At 53.4% G+C, this 15576-nt stretch overlaps 1 protein-coding gene across 1 annotated transcript in view; it reads right to left on the bottom strand.

The window, feature by feature from the left end:
- The window catches only part of KIF6 (kinesin family member 6), a 347200-nt gene that overhangs the window by 24282 nt on the left and 307342 nt on the right, over positions 1 to 15576 (bottom strand). The window contains exon 16 of the mRNA XM_036415357.2: positions 11893 to 11943. Coding sequence (XP_036271250.1) covers positions 11893 to 11943 — 51 coding nt within the window. The remainder of the gene's footprint in view (positions 1 to 11892; positions 11944 to 15576) is intronic.

The following is a 15576-nucleotide window of genomic DNA, read 5'->3' as shown; positions in this document are numbered from 1 at the left end:
TGGCTTCCCCTGCTTTTGCTCCTCCCCTCTCCATCTGCCCCTGAGGAGGCTGTGGACCACACAGAGGCCGGCATGCACATGGGACAGTGACCTTGGGAGGGAGGCCCTGGTGCAGGGCAGGCCCAGGAAAACCATTGCTGGTCCTGCTACTCGCCGCAGCCTCACTTAAGGTTCTTCCAAAGCTCTCCCTTCTCCTGTCTCTTCACCGTCCTTTCTGCTTGAACCCCACACCCATCTCTTGGCTTCTAGTCAGCATTTCTCTGGTGGCAGCCACTTAGAGCCTGGCTTGGGGATGCTCTCCGAGGCTTCTGGTCCCCAGAGGCCAGACTGTGCTGAGGTTGCTCCTGCTGGCTTCTAACCCACTGTGGCCTCCTCACCTCTCTCTCTCTCTGTCTCTCTCTCTCTCTCTCTCTCTCTTTCTCTCTCTCACCCCCACACACACACACATACACAAACACATTGATGTGTGCTCACATCTGAACTGAAGTCTGAGTCCCTCGAAATTCTACCCTCTGTTACCTTAGCCTCACCACTGGGCCCGGTCTCCGTGGCTTGTCAGAGAGAGGCTAGCAGGAACCCTGGCACCCCCCATACCCAGTCACGTCGCTGTCATACAGGATGCAGCCAGTCGGTAGTGTTCTCAGGGCACACACAGCCTCTCAGGGGACAGTTTCTTTGGTGTCTGTGGGAGTCTGTGCCGGCCCTGCCTCCCATAACGATGAGGGATGGTCGGGCTGGGAGATTGTCTTGACTGGGGCTTATGAGAGAAATGTCAGGGCTTTTAGGAACTGGGTTGAGGATTCGTGATAAAACGGTCTCCTCCCACTTTTGGAAAACGTATCTGCTAATAGGGAATTTGTTCGGTCAATATGCTCATTTGGCACAGATGTATCACATACAGCCCAAAGGTCTGAGACAGCGCACAGTGGGGCTGGCACATCTTCCAAGTAAGATGGCAAGAGGCTGTAGACAAGCAAAATACCCACCTCAACATTAGAAAGAGCCGAGAAATTTTTGAAGAGAATTTCTTCAAAGGAGCTAGTGCTTGCCTTAAGCCCACTTATCTTCCTATTGGGGCGATGTGTGTGGCATTCCTTCTCCCACAACAGTAGTCACAGGGCTTGAAGGAGACCACTCAGAAAGCTCAATCAGCGTCCTCGGGAGTGTGTGTGTGTGTGTGTGTGTGTGTGTGTGTGTGTGTGTGTACAGTGGGCTGATGTCTGATTCCCACTCAGGAATTCTAGAGCAGGGATTTTCAATCGTGTGCAGCAAGAATTGTTAAGTCAGGGGTACTGATCTCCTTTCCCTTAGATTGTTAAATTAAAAAATGATTCCTGCCAACACAACAATAGCCATCTGATGTGAGTGAATCAAAATTATACCTATTTTTTGTCAGATCAACAAATAATATATTTTTTGGTGTGCTGCAAATTTTAATAATTAGTTTGTGTGCGCCAGGAGATGAAAATGGTTGAAGATTGCTGCTCCAGAGAGCAGGGTGTGGGATGATGATGTGCTAGGAGCGAGAGCGAGGAGCTGCCGCTGTGTCCCTGTGACCCTCACTGGGCCGGCCCATGTTTAACCACCAGCTCTTAGAAAACAGACAGACAGACACACGCACACCCTGACTTGAGGTGCTGCCACTTTTGTGGGGGACATTTTCCCATCATAGCCGATGCTCCTGTTTGGAGCTGGAAGAGCTGGGCACAGAAGCCTCATGAGCCAGTGTGAGCTGCTGAGGCCCAACAGACTCTCCGGCCCTTTTCTGAAGACTCAGGTCCCTTCAATAGGGCCACCTAGAGGGGAAGCGGGACCTTAGCAGGCAGGGGCCTGGTAGTGGACCCCAGGCGCTGGACACATTCCATTTGCTTCTCCAATCTGCCCTCTGCCCTCTTCCACTCTCTGGCAAAGGCAATGGGACCCGGTCCCAGAGGTTGGCTGGTAAAACACTGGCCTTCCTGCGCCTCTCCCCACCCCCCTTCCCACCCCACCTCCTGGCCGGGCTCAGCCAATGGGGAACATGGGCAAGTGACTAGAGTGACTGGAGGGTGGGAGGAAAAAGAGGCTGAGGTAGCTCCGCCTCCCCCACGCCCAATATCTTTGCAGGTGCCCTGAGCTGGATGCACTGCTTGAAGGTCACGGCTCTCCTCAGACGGCTAGAGACACCCTGCACAGCCCTTTCCCTCATCAAGTCCCGGCGCCTACTCACTGCTCTGCTCGCTCCTTGCTGCTGTTACCACCTCTGGGGTGCGGCAGTCTCCCTACACTCTGCTCTCACCTTTGTCAATAAACCTTTATTCAACTCTCTTCACAACACATGATTTGAGGGTGGCCATCTGCTTCCTGTTTGGACCCTCACCCATATAGGTTCCAAGTGGGTGAACATCTATTCTAATTAGGTGGTTTCCTCAGGTGAGGAACCTTCAGGTGAAGGACTCCCAGGGACCCTCACCTGAAGGTTCCATTTGGCTCTTCCCTCAAATGAGGAAGAGCCAGCTTTAGCCTCTACCAGGTCCAGAAAGCACAGAGCCATGCTCCAGCGGCTCCAGTCAGCGGCCCTTTCTCCCTTCTCCTCCCCACTCCTGGGTCACTGAGCTTAGCAGATGGGGAGGACATGAGTTAGGGAGACAGGAGCTGACCTTGTATCCCATCTTTCTGGCAGTCACCTTAGTTGCGGAAGGAAGAGAAGTCTTAGCTTTGAATGAAATTTGAGTTATTGAGACTATAGTGATAACGTAGAATGACTAATGTTGTTCTATTGTTGGTCTTGTTTGTCATTACACCCCAATTTCCACCCAAGGACAGACCAAGAACTCTTTCCACTGTGAGGATTAAAGAGACAGGGACAGTGCGGCGGGCCCGCCAGGCACAGCAGCTTTAGCTGCTGAGACGGTGCGCCTGGAGGAGAAATGAGGAGTGAATTTGTTTTCATCTTTAAGCAAAGCGGTAGTGAGGAAAATGAAGGTTAATCAGAATCAAATTGGGATTCGTTTTTTTACTACCTCTATTATCACAACAATTCCGCTGACACGGTCATTTTATTTGATCTCCGAACTCTTGGAATCGAATCCTTTGTAGAGTTCTGGAAATTATTGTAAACCATTTTAAAGACAAAAACGTTCAGAGAATTATATAAATACCATGCATGCACCACCTCCATGTTTTGAATAATCTAGATGCCACAGTCACTTCAGTTTTTGTTTTTGAACTTCAGTGCTGCAGAGCTGGCAGGAGCCCCACAATGCCCTCCCCAGTCACTCTCCTCTGCCCCTGAAACAGCCCGCCTGCTCTCAGATTCTCACTTTATACTAGTTACCCAGTGCATGAATTCGTGCACATTGAAAGGAAATTAATTAGAAGGTGGCCTGTGGTATGGGACTGGGCAAAATGGGCCAGAAATGCCCTGGAGCCAACCTCCCTCAGGCCCTCTCTGGCCTGCCGCACCTGGGGTGGTGCAGTGGCTCAGGGGCATCTGCAGAACAAGCGGAGTCTCTCTGACAAGTGGGGTCCCTTGGCCTAGCCTGTGGAGATGGGGTTGAAACTGACTCTTCCACATCCCCTATGGGGTCCCAGAGTGTGAGAGGGCACTCTACAAAGTTGCTGTTGTACAGGGTGTGGAACGCAAACTCAAGTGTGCAGTAAACCAAGTTCGGGGCCAACAGTGCCCAGCAACAACATTACCCAGGGCTAAAGGTAAAATCACATGGCCCCGTGAAGAATTGGGCTCCCTCCTCTCTGATTTCAGGGTGTGTCACCAAAGAACCACCACTGCCAAGTCACTGTAGCTCAGCAGCTCCTGCATTTAGCATCTGCCCCCTGGTGATCAGTGCACATTATAGTGACTGGTCACATGGTCAGACACTTAGCCTTTTATATATATAGATGTCACTTAAACATGACATAGCTAGTTCTTGACCTGAGAGGAGGTGGCATAGTGTTCTCTTTGTAAATATTTGTTGGCTTGGACCCCTGTACATGTATGCTTTGTGCATCTTTCTGTATTTATGTTAAATAAATACAGAACAAAATGTACAAAGCTCCTACTCCATCTCCCCAATAAACAGTATTAAAAATTTGGGGATTTGCATAAATGGTATTATTCCATATATAGTCTTCAATAATTTTCTTTCTTTCAATCACCACTGTGTTTTTGAGATTTATTCCCAGTGTTACATGCAGATCTAGTTTATTCATGTTGAACTCTCTACAGTGTTCCATGGCATAACTATATTGCAGCTATAGCTCATCTTTCCACCTTGTCCTGGGACCTTGGGCTCCTCTCCTGTTTTTGTTTGACTGTTTTCTGTGTGAGGACAATGCTGTGATGAGCACCGGGGGCATGTATGTGACACCCCTCTGGGGGCATGTTTCTGGGCATGGACTTGGCAGGAGTGGATGTTTGCATGTCTTCAGTTTTGCCAGATATTGCCAGAATCGTCCCCAAATGGTTGTTCATAGACTTTATACCATTCACTTTCCCTGCCTGCTTCTCTTTTCCTTTTCCTTCCCCCCCCCCCCCCCCCCCGCCCGAATGAGAACTTCACTCCACTGCGCCCTGAATGCCACCTGCCCACAGCTCTGCCCTGATGGACTACATGTCTCTCTTGCATGGACACCGTGGTTTCCCGAATGGACACAAGTATTTTCAAACCACCACTCAAAGCTTCCTGTTGGTTGTTTGGAACATGGCACCTATTGTGTCTGAGCACAGATGGCCCCGTGTTCTTGTTGGGAGGTCACTCCAAATGCATCACCTTCTTCAGAGAAATGGGAAGCCCATCACACACACACAACAGAATTGGTCCCGGAAACACAGTGACCTTTTCCAGGCTGAGATTTCCAAGCAGGAGCAGTGGTCTTTGTCATGTGTAAGGGAGAGAGCTAGCAGGTGATGGGGGGACCAGCCATAGTAAACTTCAGTCTACTAGAGTAGATTCTACAAGACTAAATTCTACCAGAGTTTTGTTTTCTATGTTTGATATAAACTGAGGTTTTGTGTCTCCTCCCCACCCCCCAATTCATACATTAAAATTTAATCTCCAATGTGATGGTGTTTGGAGGTGGGCCTTCAGGAGGGAACTTAGCTCATGAGGGTGGAACCCTCATGAATGGGACTAGTGCCATTATGAGAAGAGGCGAGAGAGCTCACTCACCCTCTTTCCACGTGAAGACACAGTGAGAAGCCAGCAGCCTGCCACCCAGGAGAGGGCTCTCACCAGAACCCGGCTGGCACCCGAACTCAGGCTCCCAGACTCTGGCACCGTGAGAAGTAAGTCTCTGTTTACCAGCCACCGGGTCTGTGGTGATTTATTATGGCAGCCCGGGCTGGCCAGGACATTGGTCAAATGCCTCGTTCATTCAAAGTAGCAGACGTGGTTTCAGCATATTTGGGAAATGAACCGTTAGGCAACTGGTGGCAGGATTATTAGCAGCAGAGTCCTGGATCCGCTGCATTTGTGCACAGAACAGGGGCGAATAGTGCTCTAGAGCAGATTCGGGAACTGTGGTACCCCCACAGCTGTGCCTGTTGGTGCTGGTGGCTCAGCACCGTGGTTGGCTCTGGCTGGGGTTGCGCCTGCTGCCTGGACGTCTGGTTCGTTTGGTTCCGGCTCTCAGAATCCCAGACCATGACAGTTCTGCTCCATCACATGGACACCGTGCTCGACCCTCATGCCAGCCCAGTGAGCAGATGTTCTCCCGTGGAGAAGGAAGTGGAAATTCAGGACGATTAATGGAGCAAAGCCACAGGATAGCACGTGGTAGAGGCATGACTCCGCAAGGGTCTCCTGAGTCCACGGTGAGGGCTCTTTTGACTAAAGCACAGCTGCTGCTCACAACTGGCCCCAGTGCTGATGCCATGGCCCTTCTGTCTTTTAGGTTGGACTACTCAGAGCCCAGAGCCTGGGCGATGGGAGCTGGGCAGGGAAGGGGGTGGGGAGCCTTCTCCATCCCAGCCTCCGCCTTGAGCCTGGAAACTTGGTCAGGGACCTGGTGTCACCAAAGCTGGTCCCATGCTCACAGGAGCCAGGGGTTAGAGTGGACTCAAAGGTGAGACTTTGTCACCGGCCATACTGAGCCACCGAGTCCTTTTAAACAAACTGACGGGCCCTCTCAGCCTCTGGCAGCTGCTTTCTTTACATTCTGCATTTTGACCTTCATCTCCGAGAAGATGGAAACACCGCTAACCCAACCCCACCCTCTACATCTCCTCACCAAGACTGCTATTCCCGCCATCCTGAGGACCCTGCATTCACACGGAGGGAAAGCTGCATGCCCCGAGGGCCGGGAGAGTTAGGTTCCTCTGTTCACGCTACACGCCATCAGCAGGTGCCCGCTCAGGCTCAGGGCCTGCACTGGGCACGAAGGTCATTTGGCCCAACCACCCCTTTTGCAGCTGTTGGAACCTGGGCCCAGAGCCCTTTGGCTGGTGTCTAGTGTGTCTTTAAGGCAGGAGTTTGATCCTTGAGATATCACTGATTTATTCAACAAACGTTTACGGAGGACCTACTGTGTCCCCATCATTGTGCTCGGTGTTGGAGAGACAGAGAAGAGACGAACATACCACGTGGTAAAGTCCAGAAGAAACACACAGCTCTGGGAGGGGCAGCCGGGCGACCTGCCTTTGTCTGAAGGAACGAAGACGTGCTAAAAGCTTTTGTTGAATCAGGGTGGGTGAAACTCCCAGGCCTGCCTCCTGCACAGTGTCTACCTTCCTTCCTCCCTGGGGGGGGGAGGGGTGTCCCACAGGGCCCAGTGTGAGGACCTCGCGCTGGGCGCTGCCAGGGTCCCCCAGTTTTGCCTCAGCCAGCGGCTCCTCTGCCCATGGGGAGTGCCTGCTTCACCCATGGCCTGGGCCGTGCAGGTGCTCAGTGAGCCGGGAGGGTAAACAGATGACAGTCTGGCCTTTTGCTTTCTCTTAAATGTGTTGCTCCCGGATGCAGAATTCCAAAAAGCATTGCAGACCAAAGAGCAATCTTAAACCATTTTACACCGAGTGGAGAAAGTGGCATCCGCAGAGGCCTCTGTTCAGCGACAGCAGGATCGCCACTAGGGGTCACTGCAGGAACTCTGTTTGGGGGAAATGAGCTGTTGGGAGACACTCAGCTGGAACAATGCAGTGAAATTGGGAGCCCTGGGCTTTGGGGCCTCCCCATGCTCCCAAGGCTTCCAAGACCCCGAGCGCTGGGGACAGGGTGCTGGGGACGGCTGTGGCTGCCCCATTTCCACGCCATTTGGACCTGCCAATGGCATGCTTGTGGAGCTTTTCTTTTCTTTAATTCATCTTCGTCGTTTTTGTTGCTATCTCCTGTGACGTGCCTGTAATAGAGGCCACGGAATGTTCCAGCAGGTCATGCTTTCACAGAAGTTGGGGCAGCGATAACTGTGGAGACAGGTGTGGTGCCATCCAACGAGGGCCGAGCTTCTCAGGGGCAGGACTTCCCACTTCCTTCTTCCATAGACCGACCACCCAGCCCCCAGGGCGAGGCCGGGCAGGCAGGGCGTGTGGCCTGTGTGGGGCTCTCGGGGCAGTCTCAGACCTGTGTGCCCGCAGCAGACTCAGTGAGAGCTGGCCGGGCCCTCCCTGACTGGTCTGGGAGTGTGTGTGCCCAGGGAACAGCCGGGCAGGGGGAGGGGGAGGCTGTGGTGGGTGTCGGGGCGGAAGACTGATTTGTCAGGCCCCAGGCAGCTGGCAGTGCTGGGAACTCAGCGACCGCCTGGGGCCCTCTCTTTCTGCACGGCCTCTGACCCAGACCTCCTTACTGGCGAATGCTCAGTGGCTCCACTGGCAGAAAGGTAAGGGCTCAGGCCCACGGTCCTCACTGAACCCTCCTCTCAGCACTCCCCACTGCTTCAGATCTACTCCCCCCAAAGTCATCCAACTCCCCCTCCACATATAACACACATGACATACACACACACTACACAATAACCACAGACACCACACACACATCACGTACACTACACATAGCACACACACAGTACACACAAATCCCACACACCACACGCACCACACATAGTACACACATAACCACGCAGAACACACACACACCATACACACATAATCACATGTACCATACACATACTAGTACTACACATAGTAGACATACCACACATGCCACACGCACCATGCATACCGTACATGTCACACACTTACATAGACCCTACTCGTGTCACACACCCCACACATCCCACACATACACCCCCACACACCACAACAACAGCCCCCTCCCTGCACTCTCCACTGGGGTTCTGAGTCCTGCCCCTTCTCTAAGCCCAGCCCAGGCCGTGGTCTCAGTGACCTCCAGGCCATGCCCTCAGGTGCGTTCCCTCCCGAGCTTATGGCCAGTCCCTCTCCCTGCCACGTTTCACAGCCGCTCAGCAGGGCTTGTGTCTTTTACACTTTAGTCACAGGCACTTGATAGGATTCTGAGGGCAGCTGAGCGAGAGCCAGTCCCTGGTCAGATACTGCTCAGAAGAGACACTGAGCAGCCACCGCTTGGGGCTGGCCCCTCCCCCAACCCTCCATCCTCCTCCATCCTGCTCCATCCCGCTCCGTGGGCCACCGCGAGCAGGTGCTGGTGCAGGACCTCGGCCGCACACCCACACTTCCTGAGCTGAGCTGCAGTGTCCGCTCGTGCCCTTACGGGGGTGGGTGTAAGGATTGTGCCTGAATAACATTTCATGCGTTCTGTAGGACCGCAGTGGGAGATGTTGCTCACGAAGCCACTCTGCCCTCCACACGAGGGTCTGCACAGTAGATGCCGGCTGTGTTTGGTTCCAGGAGAAATGCTATTTTTGCGGATGAATTAGTGAGCGCGCTTCCTGTTGTCAGAAAAGGAGCTGGCGCTCGGTGCTTCTCTTTCTGCCTCGCGGCTAGATAAGGGAGAAGAATTTATCGCCTGCGCGTTAGAATCTGCTCAGCTGTGGGGTCCAAAAGCACTTACTCCTTCCACTGCTTTTAATGGACTTATTTTATTTTATGTTCCCATGTCTCATTATACTTCTGCAAGATGTGTGGGTCTGGAAGCCATCTGGGGAAGCACTGATTGGGCCTATTTATTGCCCATGCTGGCTGCCGGGGTACAAAGTCTCCTCCGACTTTCGGGGAGCCCACGCTTTAGAGTGGAGAACAGCTATGGAAAGGGACAATTACAAAACGGGCTGGTGCTCTCGCAGAGGTGTGTGGGCTGGAGGACAACGCCGGCGTGGTGACCGGGATGGGGAGGTCACGGAGGATGTCATGGTTGAACTGCTTCGGGGACTGCAGTCGGAAGAGGACACAGCGGCACAACACATATGTGTCTACATCTGAAATTGGATCGAGTTTTCTCTGTGCATGTGGCCCCTCCCCCTGACTAGGGCAGGCATCCACCCCCTGCCCTCTGTGGACCCACGATGCCCTCCTGGCATGGGTGAGGGCAGCCCAGTGTGGGGTGGGTGGGAGCTTGGGATCTGGAGCTGCGCCTTTGTGTTTGCACCCTTAACTGAGCGACATTAGGCAGGTGCGCGTAACCGTTTTGAGCTTTAACGGTAAAGCCAGGGCAACAGTCGTGCCTGCTTATGGGTGCTTTAGAAGCATCCCAGGAGGAAACCCAGGCAAAGAGCGAGGAGCCATGAAGCTCTTTATGAAGCTCACGATGAAGAACTGAGAAAGGCTGCTGAGTGTGTCCTCCACATTGCGACAACACCGTGCCACCGCAGCCAGGAACACAAAGTGGGGGAAACACACGGAATTCAAGGCACTAGCTGAATCTAGTTCAAGTAGAATCGTTCCCAAATGCCGCTTAATTTAAAAAAGAACATTGTTGCATTGTTTCCGGAAACAGTGGGTGGGAGTAGGCCCCGCACCAAGCCCACCAGTCACTTTTGCTTGTATGTGACATTGTTAGAACTGGCCACTGATGTGTCTCCCACAGAGCCCCTCGGACACTGGCTGTCGCATCTGGGGGGTGCTGGGCCCTGCCTCGCCTGCCCCACTCTGTCTGCCTTGGTTTCCCTGCCCACTGACTTCATGAAGGACAGGGTTCCGTGGGAGGCAGGCCATGAAGGAGGGCCGCCAGAAGTGGGTAGAAGTTATTATGAGAGCACACTCACAGGCACGTGCATGTGTATGTGCATGTGTACGTGCATGCACGTGTGCACACACATATACATACACATGCAGAAGCTGGCCTCTCAATGGATACTTGTCTGTGCCAGTGGTGTGATGGTAAATGTGTAACACGGGCTCCATGGGGGAAGGAGCCCCCATGTATAACATGAGTCAGTTCCTTGGTGTAAACGCTCCCACCACGCTGACCTCAAGCTGCCTGGGCCACGTCCTGAACGTGGACTAAGGAGACACATGGGGAGCCCGCCATCAAATGCATCTCCATGAGACAGACCCCATGATGTCAATGACCTCACGCGCAGAGATGACAGTAAAATGTGGTAAATTAATCAGCAAGGGGTGGATTTGGGGTATTTGTTACCTTTGTTTTTTTCAATGTAATTTACTTATAATTGTACTAGAGGTCCGATGTACAAAATTCATGCAAGAGGAGACCTTCCTTCCCCAGCTGCCGGCACCAGCTTCCCTCTGGCACCCGGGGTCCTGGCTTCCCTCGCAGCCCTGGCTTCGTCCGGAAGGTCGTCCGGTCTAATTAGCATACTATGCTTGTATTATCATAGACATAATTAGCTTTTAACACCAGCTGTGTTTAACCACGGCTCCCAAGTTCCTGAGTGGGTAACACGCACTCTTCCCACAAGGCCGGCGGCATGCCCTCTGACAGCCCTGGGCCTGGCCTCCCTTCACCAGCCAGTCTCCTCCACCCGGCACGGCTCACGACAGTCACCCAGCCCCGCTGACCAGCATCGTCAGAGGCACACACAGGAGGCAGGCTGACCTCCCTCAGTCCTGGGGCTGCTCTTTATTTCTGATGTAATCAGCAGTTGTTGAAACGACCTTTATATTTACTGAAACCAAACAACCAACCTTCCTGTACATCAAGTTACCAGGGTCACATGGGTCATCGTCCTGACCCTGGGCTGCCCTCCATTCTCGAAGTCCCGGGTGCTGGATTTCTCAGGTCCCGGCCACTCCAGGGCCAGGCCACCCTGGAGAGACTCTTGGTTTAGGATAAACACACTGCATATTTAACTAGAGCCCCCAGTGTGCTTGGACCCCGGCTGCAGAGGAGCAAGCTGGCCCTGCCCAGTGCCTGTCCCATCAGCCTCTCTGGGGTCGCAAGCTCCTCCCAGCTCCCTTCCTCAGTCACATGTCCCAAGGGAGCATTTTCTGCAGATGTCACTGCTTAAAGGGGGCCAAAGGCCTCCAAGTTAGCATGTCACTGGGCTGTTTAGTGTCTCATTACTAATGTGAGGAAGTGCATATACCACTGTTGTGGGCAAAGCAGTGTGGAGCTGAAAGCACCAGTGTCCGAGTTTCACACTGAGAAGCCCTGTGACCTCAGGAAGTCATCAGATCGCCTTCATACGGAAAGTGCACTTACCTGTTGGCCAGCGATGTGGGTGGAAGGAGACGGAGGCTGCTTTTACCGCCAGTCCTCACTGAAGGATAAGCTAGCAGTGGCTCTAGAAAGCTCACAGTAGGCCTCTGAGAGCCTGGGACGTGGGGTGAATTTACTTTGGGGTGTGGCGTGGACAAGGTCAGGAGGATGAGGCAGCGGCAAGGAGTGTGGAGTGCCTGGTGCTGACGCTGGGAGCAAGCACACCGGTGGGGGAAACTGGACCCTGGGAGGAGGGGTGTTCGCAGGAGGCTGCACTGACCACACTTTCCTCCCCTTCCCAAGGATTTAAGCGGTTTATGTTTCAGCTGAGGGTGGGGTTCCAGGCAAGGGAGCCAGTGTAACCCTCACCTGCCTACCGCAGGCTCCACGCTGCACTCACCTAGAGCTGCTTGCTGCAGGTGCCGCTGGGTGATTTCCTCCTTCAGGTGACCTGTGGGAGACACAGAGGAACACCGTTAGTGGGCGGGAGGAAGACGGCCTCAGGAGCATGGGTCAGGCTGAAGAGAAAGGAGAGTAAGGGAGACAAAAGCAGGCACAGCTCCCAAGAAGAGCCCCTCTCTGCCTGCATTTTGTTGGAAGCAGAGGCTGCAAAGGCCGGGGTCTTGGCACATCACTGCCAATACACAGCTCACCTTTGGAGCCAATCATTTTGGGGGTCACTACTTAGTCTGTTACTGGAGATCTTTGCTAGGGCTCTGGTCTCTTACAGAGGGATGCAGGGTTGATGATTTAATAACTCACAGGGAGGGTTTTAAATCCACTTAATTCTTTGAAGCTATATGAGATTGTGTCAAAAGATGGTAGTTTGAGTTAATCAAAACCTTAAGATAAACACAACAGTTGATCATTTGGTATGAAGCACACATAATTCTAGGTTGTATTAATAGAGGTATCGTGTGTAGATCAAAGGAGGTGATAGCAGTCATCAGACCATAGTTGGTAGTTCTAGGAGCAACTCTTTATAAGGAATGATAGCAAAATAGAAACTATTTAGAAGATGGTAACTGGAATGGCGAGGGGTCTGAAACTATGCCAGATGAGAACTCTCTGAGGGTGGCCCGCGGCGTTTGGATGGGGCAGAAAATACTTGGAGGAAGAGGAGGAATGGAGATAACTGCTGTCTTAACAAACTAAACATTGTCATAGGGATGAGAAAACATTTATTTTTGTCCTACCGCTGAGGGCAAAAGTCAAGTTGACTGAAGGCAGAGATGGGGCTCACTATGAGGAAGAAACAGCTCATAAAGAGGACTGTCGCAGCATGGATTAAGTTGTTTCAAAATGGGCCAGTCTCCGTCCACAAAGCTCTAGGAGTTCCTGCTCGAGGGAGGGAGATGCCGTGGCCCGGGGACGTGTTTATGTGCGAGGGCTTGGCACACCAGTTAAAATGTCAGTTTGTCTATACTGCCTGTCCCAGTGGGGAGATGTGGTCAGGCCCCTGGGGGATTCCAAGGGAGCCTGGGAACCTCCTCACTCCCTGCTCTCACGTATTCCTTTCTTCACACAAAGCGAGTTCGACGCCTCAGAGGCTGCAGCTGAACTGCAGTCAGTGGAGGGGTCACATGAGACCTTGCCGCCCACTCACACTTCTCGGGCACTCCTAGAGGTCATTCTGCTTAGCTTCCACCAAATTTAGGGTCCCTTCTACAGAATGAAATGCTCATTTCCCCCCACTTGTATGTGTGCAGGCTGTCCCACTGATGATGCTGGGTAAGGAGATACTGAGGTGGCGGCCACACATGCTTCCTTGTGCTTTCAGACTCCGACCTGCTAGCTCTCTGGGAGAGCAGAGAAAGGATCCTTGGATCCTCTCTCGCTGGCAGTGAGAGCACTCTACCCCTCAGGGTGCTAAGATTCCTGCACTCAGAGGTGTACTTTCTGGTTAAACCAGCTTCGTCAGCTCCCTCTCGGAGGCTGCTGTGCAGCTGGGCCCAGGAGTGCACTGAGCCAGTCTGTATCTTCACAGAGAGGAAGCCAGGGAGCGGGTGCAGCAATGATTGCCCCCAATTTCCAGTGGGGAAGTGGGAACTCAAGGAGTGTGCTGGGAGGGAGTTGGGAGGTGGACACCCAGCCACTGGGATGAGCATTCAGAAGGCCTGGGAGCCAACGGGAACATGACCTGAACCGCAGGCCAGCCCTAGCCCCAGCCCCAGGCCCAGCCCAGCCCCAGGCCCAGCCCAGCCCCAGATGGGACCTCCCCTGCCCCGCCTGAGGGACAAGACCATCACTATCTCCATCAGCGGGGTGGAAGCTGGATGAGGGGAGCTGCTGGGCGGGACTCCAGCAGCATCAATATCACTGATGAATCTTCAAGAAGCACAGCACACACACTCTTCAGACAGAAGGCCCCGGTGCTGTGCCAAACAGCACACACGTAGACTCGCCTGTCTGCTTAGAGAGGCGATCGGGGCTTTCTCCTGCCCTCAGTGGAGAGAGCCAGTGTCCCCCGGACTGCGCTTGTTTCCTGGGACCTGGCAGTGGGAGCCGCCCAGGAGTTGGGCACCTCCTCCCAGTGACACCGCCAGTGACCTGCTCTCCCCACCATGAGCCTCCCTGACCTGGGTCTCCCGATGACGTGCCCCTGCATCGTGTACTGCCCCAGAGGGCGCTCAGCCTGGCCTGTCGTGACCTCCAGCTCCAGCTGGAATGACAGCTCCCTTGGCCAGGCCCTGGGAAGTGCCTTCGGAAGGACCAGGTCAAGGACCTCCACAGCCCCAGCCTGGGAAGAGCTGCTCGTGTGAACAAACACAGGACTTGGCCACCAGGACTGAACGTTCCATAAACGTTACAGGCATCCTACCTGATCACGGAACAGTGAGCCCTTCCTAGGGGACAGAAGGCCCGTCTGCGTGACGCTCCATGTTGCTAATGGCACGTTTCAGATGTTTTACGGATGCTCTGTTTTGGCAAATCGGCTAACATCTCTCACCACGGGGCAATTTCTGTTTTTGAGATCGTCCCAAACAAGCTTCTAAAAATAGCCCAATGGCTGATAGCTAATTGCATTTGCCAACAGGACCATTCCTCACGCGGAGATAAGCCTGCAATCGGCGGCATCTCGCAGCGCCTTGGCTCTTGGCAGCGGGAGGAGCTGCGGGGGTGGGGGCTGCGGAATCCACCCCGCACGCAGCTTGCTGTCATGAGCACAGTGATACATGTGCTGGTCTTGGCCTGGGTTCCTGGACACGTCCCCATGCCGAGGTATGGTAAAGCGATGAGACGGAAACAGAACTCCCGGCCCGGGGCAGGAGGTGGTCCAGGAGGGAGGCCGGGGAGGGGAGCAGGGCTGGCTTGGAGAAGCGTGGTAATTGGTCACTGTGTCTCCAGGAATTGACGACAGTACCTGCCAGACATGTCCCTCTCTTTCTGATTCACTAATTGATAGAGCAGGGATGGCGGAAGCAAGCAATGGGGTGGTGTATCAGATCACACTGGCCCCTTATCCCTTGATCCTTCCAGGAATCTTGAGATACAAGAAGTCAGGAATTATCACATATGATGGGGTGTCAGGGGGGTCCCCAGAGGAGATGCACGACCTTAGGAATAACCACCTGCAGGGTGTGCGTTCCGCACGGTTCGGTTTCTCTGTACCAAGTCATGCGAGAGAAAAGTATTATCACCATGCAGAAAAGTATTACCACTTATTTTTCACACTGATGTTCAGTCGTCTTGGTCAAACAGTTTTCCTTAAGCTTCACAGTATGCTTGTTAGTTTGGAATCAGTCACCGAGCCAAGCTGCTCAGCTGGTCCGGAGCAGAGGGTCTGCTGGGCCTCACCGAGGGTGTCGATGCAGCCACAGGTGGGGAATATTGACGCTCATCTGCTATAGGGTAAGCTCTGTGCTCTAAGGGCTGTAGACTGTGAATGCTCCTGTACATGCAATGTAAATGCAACTGGAAGCAAATGCTCTCCCAGCTCAGGGAAGTTAGCATGCGACAGGGGACGGCAAACAGGTGGCTGAGTGCTCTTCCATTATAGCTGGACCCACGCTGACCCTGCTCCTTCATTGCGGACGGTTCCCTTTCAAGCTGAGCCTGAGCTTGGCTTTTTTGTTTTATTTTT

Source organism: Pipistrellus kuhlii, unplaced genomic scaffold (genome assembly GCF_014108245.1).
Source record: "Pipistrellus kuhlii isolate mPipKuh1 unplaced genomic scaffold, mPipKuh1.p scaffold_m20_p_5, whole genome shotgun sequence".
Classification (NCBI taxonomy): Eukaryota; Metazoa; Chordata; class Mammalia; order Chiroptera; family Vespertilionidae; genus Pipistrellus; species Pipistrellus kuhlii.
Note: the sequence above shows the minus strand (reverse complement) of the source record. Positions and strands in the feature narration are given on the sequence as shown.